An 8,295-nucleotide genomic window follows, 5' to 3' on the forward strand; every position below is an offset into this window, starting at 1 on the left:
GGAGACTGAGGCAGACAGATCACGAGGTCAGAGTTCGACACCAGCCTGGCCAACATGGTGAAACTCCATCTCTATTAAAAATACAAAAATTAGCTGGGCGTGGTGGCAGGCGGCTGTAGTCCCAGCTACTCGGGAGGCTGAGGCAGGAGAATGGCGTAAACCCGGGAGGCGGAGCTTGCAGTGAGCTGAGATCCGGCCACTGCACTCCAGCCTGGGCCACAGAGCGAGACTCCGCCTCAAAAAAAAAAAAAAAAAAAAAAAAAAAAAATTAGCCGGGCGTGGTGGCAGGCACCTGTAGTCCCAGCTACTCTGGAGACTGAGGCAGGAGAATGGTGTGAACCTGGAAGAAGGAGCGTGCAGTGAGCCAAGATTGTGCCATTGCACTCCAACCTGGGCAACAGAGCGAGATTCCATCTTAAAAAACAAACAAACAAATAAATAAACAATACTAAAAAAACTAAAAGTAGCCAGGTGAGATGGTGTATGCCTGTAAACCTAGCTTTTTGTGGGAGGCTGAGGTGGGAGGATTGCTTGAACCCAGGAGGTGGAGGTTGCAGTGAGCTGAGATTGCGCCACTGCACTCCAGCCTGGGTGACAGAGAGAGAGAGTCAGCCTCAAAAAAAAAAAAAACAAAAAAAAAGACCGGGCGCAGTGGCTCACACCTGTAATCCCAGCACTTTGGGAGGCCGAGGCAGGCGGATCACCTGAGGGCAGGAGTTTGAGACCAGCCTGGCCAACATGGTGAAACCCCATCTCTACCAAAAATACAAAGAAAAAAAAGCCAGGTATGGTGGTGGGTGTCTGCAATCTCAGCTACTCAGGAAGCTGAGGCAGGAGAATTACTTGAATTCAGGAGGTGGAGGCTGCAGCGAGCCGAAATGGCACCACTGCACTTCAGGCTGGGTGACAGAATGAGACTTTCAAAAAAAAAAAAAAAAAAAGCAGCAGGATCACCAGGTCCGCTTGGCAGACACGCTCCGTCCACCCCACTGATTAATTCTGGGCACGGGGCTGTGTCCCTAAGGTACTTGTAGTCCCCCAACCACTGAGGGCTTTAGAGCCATACTGGGGAGGCAGACAGGTGGGGAGACCACCACGGTGCAGGTGCTGAAACCGAGGGTCCCAGGGGTTCCGGGAAAAGTGGCCTGAGCACAACCTCGAGAGATGAGTAGCGGATGCTGACAGGGGAGAGGCGGCATGGGCTGCAGAGGAATGGGCTGGGGCAGACAGGGCCACAGCTCATAAGGAGGCTGCGCTGACCCACATGGGGCCTCCTGGGCCAGGCCAAGAAGCTGGAAGTGCACCCAACAGCCAGGATGGGGGAGCCAAGGGACACAGGTAAGGCAAAGGTCATGGGGGGCTGCGGGTGAGTAGGGAGGTCCATGTGACTCTCCTGGTTGGCAGGAAGAAAGGGGACTGATGAGAGGGAAACCAGAAAGAGGCTGCGCATGAGAGGGGTCAGAGGTCCACAGCATCGCCCACAGCAAGGAAGAGGAGGGGAAGTTTTCCTCCCAGATCGAACAGAGGGTCAAACGCTGGGCACAAGGTGGGTGGGGGTGGGTGCTAGCAGCCGGCTCCTCAGCAGGTGCTCGGGCGGCTCCACCGGAACTCCCCCAGGACCCCCTGCTCACCTGGAAAGAACACAAACATCTGGTCGGTGGGGTCATCGTTGTGGGCCACCAGCACGGTGAGGTCAGTGCGCCGCGGCCGCCCCTCACTCGGCTTGTCTCCAAATTGGGCTTTGAACTCCTCCAGTGTCTGGTCAAGCTCGTCCTGGGTCACCAGGTAGCCACGGTCGTGGCACAGCTGCAGAGAGAAAGAACCAGCTGACCCCAGGGCAGAGAGAAGAAGGCGGCCAGAGCTCATGACTCAGACCTGCGGCTGCTGCAGAGGACAGAGGTGAAAAGCAAATGGGCTGAACACTCGCTGTGTGCCCCATGACAGCCACCCTGGCCCCCACAGCCCCACACCACAGATTGGGACCAGCGTGATCCCGAGAGGCTCGCAGAGGTGTCCAGCCTTGACCAAGACCGTCCATCCAGCCTCACAGGAAACCGGCAGGGAGCAAAGCCCTCCAAACCACTTTGCACAGCTACCCTAAAGACAGGGACAAAGACGGGGCGTGGGGGCTCACGGCCGTGATCCCAGAGCTCAGGGAGGCCGAGGCAGGAGGGTTGCTTGAGGCCAGGAGTTCAAGGACGCAGTGAGCTATGACTGTACCACTGCGCTGCAGCCTGGGCGACAGAGTGAGACCCTGTCTCTTAAAAAAAAGAAAAAAGACAGGGACCGAAACAGATGTGACTTCAGGCTAACAATACGGCCCGGAAGAAGGAGAATCAGGCTGCGGGGGGCTTCGCTGAAGACAAGGGCATGGGGCGGGGAAGCAAGACAAAGCAAAAGCTCCCAAACGGCCCCAACGGCTGAGGGAGGACCCTGAACCGCAGGCCCTCAGGCCTTTGCCCAGTTTCCAAACCGGAGTCGGCCCAGTGGCCTCCATCTGCCTCAGACCCCAAGGCACGGGTTCCGGGCTCCACGTCCCCATCGAAAGCCCCAGCTCGCCCGCTGCTTCCCAATCACCAACTCCGCCAGCCTCAGATGCTGAGACGCCCTGGGGTTCACGACGCAAGGACAAATGGCGACGCTGAACCACAGCGAGGGGCAGGGTCTGGGGGCGCCCCCGTCCCCATTCGCACCTTCCTCCTCTCGCCGCCATGCGCGCCGCGCCAGCCCGAGCCGCTCGCCCACCCCTAAGCTCCGCACCCAGACGTCTCGAAACTCCCTCCCTTCCCCGCTGCCGGCTCAGGTCGGGCCCAGCGCCTGGGACCCCCGGCGGCCTCGGGGCCTCCCGTGTCGGCCGGGCCCTTCGTCGCTGCTGCTCCGACGGGAGTACGAGGAGACGCCGAGCTCGACCTCACCTCGGGCCCCTGCACCTGCTGCACGCGCCCCCGGCCCCCAACACCACGCGCGGCTCACCTGCATGATGGTCTTGCGGATTTTCCAGAGCCGGTATGTCTCCTCCTCGTCGTCCATCACTCCCCGATATCACCCGTTCTGCGTGCAGAACCCGCGCGGACTGCGCCTGCGCCGACTCCCAATCAGGCCCCCTCCACGTAACCCCGCCCCACGCTGGGCTGTCGTCGGCGAACGCCTGAATGCAGCAACTTCTGGGATCGGCAGCGCCAAGGGCAGCCCGAGCCTTGCGAGAGCGGCAGTTTGCTGCGCGAGACTCTCGCTCCGTAGTTCTCGTGTGTCTTTGGCCGCACGGCCTCTTGGGAGTTGTAGTTTCCGTTCAACTCCCACGTTTCGGCGACAGTATAGAATCCCATGAGGCGGGGGCGAAGTGTGGGCGGGGAAACTGAGGCCTGGAATGGGTCAAGGGGCAGCTCGGCTCCTAGGGACGGTCGGGGAGCCTAGTGGGAACTCTATAAATATTTGTGCATCAAACTGTACAGGGTTTCCTCTGTTGGCTCCAGGCCAGGTCACAGTTAATGCCCTTGGGCCTCAGTTTCCCTACCTGTGCAATGGCAATAAAGTGTCCCTACTTTAGACGGTTAACTGAGAGTCTTAGGTACAGCTAAGCATATCTCTAGGTACTTATTAAGTCCCCTCACCTCTGTCCTCTCCCCTGAGCGCCAGCCTAGCCTGGGTATCTCCCCACCCCAGACCCGTCCTGTCTTTGCAAACCTCACCTCCCCAGATTCACTGAAGATCCCAGCCCAGCACTCGCTGTGTGAAGGCAATCAGTCACTGACTCAGTGATGCATTCATTAATTTAGCATTTACTCAGCAACCTACAGTGATGGTGAATAAAAGCAGGCCAGGTATCCCTTGCATTCAGAGACAGGATTTAGTAAAATAACGTTACTGGGCACAGTGGCTCATGCCTGTAATCCCAGCACTTTGGGAGGCCGAGGTGAGCAGATCACAAGATCAGGAGTTTGAGACCATCCTGGCTAACACGGTGAAACCCCATCTCTACTAAAAATACACAAAATTAGCTGGGCCAGGTGCCCGTAGTCTCATCTACTCGGGAGGCTGAGGCAGGAGAATCTCCTGAACCTGGAAGGTGGAGGTTGCAGTGAGCCGAGATCGCGCCACTGCACTCCAGCCTGGGCCACAGAGTGACACTCTGTCTCAAAAAATAAATAAATAAATAGGCCGGGCATAGTGGCTCATGCCTGTAATCCCAGCACTTTGGGAGGCCAAGGCAGGTGGATCATGAGGTCAGGCGTTCGAGACCAGCTTGGCCAAGATGGTGAAACCCTGTCTCTACTAAAACTACAAAATTAGCTGGGTGCGGTGGTGAGCACCTGTAATCCCAGCTACTCGGGAGGCTGAGGCAGGAGAATCGCTTGAACCCAGGCAGGCGGAGTCTGCAGTAAGCCGAGATCATGCCACTGCACTCTAACCTGGGTGACAGGGCAAAACTCCGTCTCAAAAAATATATATATAATAATAAAGAAAGAAATAAAGAAATAAAAACGTTAGAAAGTGACAAAGCTATGGAGTAAGAAAGCAGAGAGGCTAAGTGACATGGGGAGAAGGAGAGACCTGTAGTGTCAAATGGGGAGGTCAGGGAATACAGTGAGGACAGATTCAAGCAAAAGTCCCATTAGGTGTAGTGGCTCATGCCTGTAATCCCAGCACTTTGGGTGGTTGAGGTGGGCAGATCATGAGGTCAGGAGTTCGAGACCAGCTTGGCCAACATGGTGAAACCCCCGTCTCTACTAAAAATACAAAAATTAGCCAGGTTTGTCAGTGGTCATCTGTAGTCCCAGCTACTCAGGAGGCTGAGGCAGGAGAATCGCTTGAACCCAGGAGGCGGAGGTTGCAGTGAGCTGAGATCACGCCACTGCACTCCAGCCTGGGTGACAGAGCAAGTCTCCATCTAGAAAAAAAAAAAATCCCACTTGGCGCGGTGGCTCACACCTGTAATCCCAGCACTTTGGGAGGCTGAGTGGGAAGGATCCCTTTGTTGTACTTTTCCAGTTTTTAGTTGTAAGACCCTGACTTTTTTACACTGATATTTGAGATTCTTTTGGGGGGCTGTCAGGGGCTGCTCTTTTGTTTTGTTTTATCCTGAGACGGAGTCTCACTCTGTCCCCCAGGCTGGACTGCAGTGGCGCGATCTCCGCTCACTGCAAGCTCTGCCTCCCGGGTTCAGGCCATTCTCCTGCCTCAGCCTCTGGAGTAGCTGGGACTATAGGTGCCCGCCACCACACCTGGCTAATTTGTTTATTTTTAGTAGAGACAGGGTTTTACCATGTTAGCCTGCCTCAGCCTCCTAAAATTCTGGGATTACAGGCGTGAGTCACCGCACCTGGCTAATTTTTTTGTATTTGTAGTAGAGACGGGGTTTCACCATGTTAGCCAGGCTGGTCTCGAACTCCTGACCTCAGATGATCTGCTTGCCTCGGCCTCCCAAAGTGCTGGGATTAACAGGTGTGAGCCACCACACCTGGCCAGGAAGACCCTATTTCTATAAAAAAATGTAAAAATTAGCCAGGCATGGTGGGCGCACCTGTAGTCCCAGTTACTCGGGAGGCTGAGGTGGGAAGATCTAGGATCACCAGAGCCCAGCGGTTGAGGTTGCAGTGAGCTGTGATTGTGCCACTGCACTCCGGTCTGGGCGACAGAAACGCTGTCTCCAAACAAACAAACAGAAAACAAAAACCAGAGGAGGAGAGGGAGGAAACCTGGGGGTGCCTGGGGATAGCTGTTATCAGGCAGACAGCACAGCCAGGTTAGAGGCCCCGAGGCTGCGCCTTGCCTGGAGTGTTCCTAGCAGGGAAGGGCAGGAGAGTAGGTCAGAGGGCAAGTGGGGCAGGTCCCAGGAGGCCTTGCTGGTCAGGGTAAAATGTTTGGAGCTGCTGTGTTGGGAAATGACTGTCAGGAGCCAGGGCAGAAGCGAGAGACCAGGGAGGGACTGGGAAGGCGAACTGGCCACAGGTTGGGGTGGCTCCGGCTAGGGTAGGGGCAAGCACAGAGCGGGGAGGGTGCCATAGGGCGAGAAAAAGAGGGAGAAGAGGGACAAAGCTGTCCCTGTCAGCAGCAGGAAGAGGGTGGGAGGGCGGAGGCGTGGAGGTCGAGGTGAGCTCTGGAGTTCAGGGCAAGGTCTGGGGGGATGGACGTGCAGGCAGGGTGGCCACATGGTGCAGATTAGAGCCGGGAGCCTGGACCACGTCCTGGGAGCAGAGTAGAGTTCGGGACAGTGAGTCCAGCCCTGCTGGTGTTCAGAAGCCCGGAGAGGAGGAGGAGGCAGCAGCAGGAGGGGAGACTCAGTACAGACACTGGAGCAGCCCCTGAGCTACAGACCTGGCTGTGTTATCTCAGGCAGGTTACTCAATCTCTCCGTGCCTCCCCTCTCCCTTGCCTTGTAAAACAGAGACAAGAGTTCAGGCGCGGTGGCTCACGCCTGTACTCCCAGCACTTTGGGAGGCCAAGGCGGGCGGATCACGAGGTCAGGAGATCGAGACCATCCTGGCGAACACGGTGAAACCCCGTCTCTACTGAAAATACAAAAAAATTAGCCGGGCGTGGTGGCAGGTGCCTGTAGTCCCAGCTACTTGGTAGGCTGAGGCAGGAGAATGGTGTGAACCCGGGAGGCGGAACTGGCACTGAGCCGAGACCGCGCCACTGCACTCCAGCCTGGGCAACACAGCGAGACTCTGTCTCAAAAAATAAATAAATAAATAAATAAATAAATAAACAGGGACAAGAACAGCACCCACTTCTCAGGGTCATTGGCTAATAATTGCAGTGTACATAGAGCAGCGCCTGGCACCAGCATTGCATAAGTGCTCCTTAAATAGGATAAAAGGCAGGAGGTTGCCAGGTATCCTGGAAACCCGGGGAGGAAGGTGTCTAGGGGCAGAGGGAGGGAGTGGCTATGTGATGCCACCAGACCGCCAAGTCAGCCTGAGGACTGAGCAGGGATTAGCCCAGCAGACATCGCTTGTGGCTCAAGGAAGGGAGCCAGTGCCCAGCAGGGTGGATTTAGGGAAGGAGAGAATTGGAGGTGTGGGGCAGATACATGGGGGATCGGGAGACGGACAGGGCTCAGGAGAGGATTTTATGACAGAAGAAAGGGCATCTGGGTTGCTGGAGTAAAGACCCAGTAGTGTGACCTGCAAATCCGGGGCAGGGGTGGATTAAGAGAGGCTAAGCTCAAGCCGGGGGCGGCCTGGATGATAACGGCAGAGCCAGAGGCCCAAAAGTCAGGCCATGATCCACACACAGGGTGGGTGAGAATGTAAGAAGGTGCAGCTGCTGTAGAAAACAGTCTGGTCGGCTGGGCGCAGTGGCTCACGCCTGTAAACCAAGCACTTTGGGAGGCTGAGGCAGGCAGATCACCTGAGGTCAGGAGTTCGAGACCAGCCTGGCCAACATAGTGAAACCCTGTCTCTATGAAAAATACCAAAGTTAGCCAAGCGTGGTGGCGGGCTCCTGTAATCCCAGCTACTCGGGAGGCTGAGGGAGGAGAATCGCTTGAACCTGGGAGGTGGAGGTTGCAGTGAGCCGAGATCACGCCACTGCACTCCAGCTTGAGCAAAAAGAGTGAAACTCCATCTCACTCCGTCTCAAGAAAAAAAAGAAAGAAAGAAAAGAAAACAGTCTGGTGGATCCTCAAACTGTTACACAAAGAGTCACCATAGGCCGGGCGCGGTGGCTCAAGCCTGTAATCCCAGCACTTTGGGAGGCCGAGGCAGGCGGATCACAAGGTCAGGAGATCAAGACCATCCTGGCTAACACGGTGAAACCCTGTCTCTACTAAAAAATACAAAAAAACTAGCCGGGCGAGGTGGCGGGCGCCTGTAGTCCCAGCTACTTGGGAGGCTGAGGCAGGAGAATGGCGTGAACCCGGGAGGCGGAGCTTGCAGTGAGCTGAGATCCGGCCACTACACTCCAGCCTGGGCGACAGAGCAAGACTCTGTCTCAAAAAAAAAAAAAAAAAAAAAAAAAAAAAAAAAAAAAAAGAGTCACCATAGACTCAGCAATTCCGCCCTTAGGCATACACCCAAGAGAAATGAAAACATACGCCCACACAAACACTTGTACAGCTTTACAAACTCAACAGGTGAAAACAGCCCAGATGTCCATCCACAGATGAATAAATAAACACAATGTGATTCCTCCACACACTGGAATATTTCTCAGCCATGAAAAGGAATGATGAGGCTCTGACACAGGCCACAATGTGGATGCAGCCTGAGGACCTCATGCCCAGTGAGATAGGCCAAGCAAAAAAGAACACGCAGTGTGTGATCCCATTTCTTTTTTTTTTTTTTTTTTTTT

The 8,295-nt window shown here is 55.5% G+C and overlaps 1 protein-coding gene across 2 annotated transcripts in view; it reads right to left on the bottom strand.

Moving 5' to 3' along the window:
- POLR2E (RNA polymerase II, I and III subunit E) overlaps positions 1 to 3,845 on the bottom strand; it is a 10,069-nt gene extending 6,224 nt beyond the window's left edge. For both annotated transcript variants that reach the window (XM_017885655.1, XM_017885656.1), the window contains exons 1-2: positions 2,974 to 3,845; positions 1,632 to 1,806 (exon numbers count right to left, since the gene is read on the bottom strand). In XM_017885655.1, the coding sequence (XP_017741144.1) occupies positions 1,632 to 1,806; positions 2,974 to 3,030 (232 nt within the window). In that variant the 5' untranslated portion in view covers positions 3,031 to 3,845. The remainder of the gene's footprint in view (positions 1 to 1,631; positions 1,807 to 2,973) is intronic.
- Positions 3,846 to 8,295: the final 4,450 nt, after the last annotated feature.

Source organism: Rhinopithecus bieti, unplaced genomic scaffold (genome assembly GCF_001698545.2).
Source record: "Rhinopithecus bieti isolate Rb0 unplaced genomic scaffold, ASM169854v2 scaffold_15283, whole genome shotgun sequence".
Classification (NCBI taxonomy): Eukaryota; Metazoa; Chordata; class Mammalia; order Primates; family Cercopithecidae; genus Rhinopithecus; species Rhinopithecus bieti.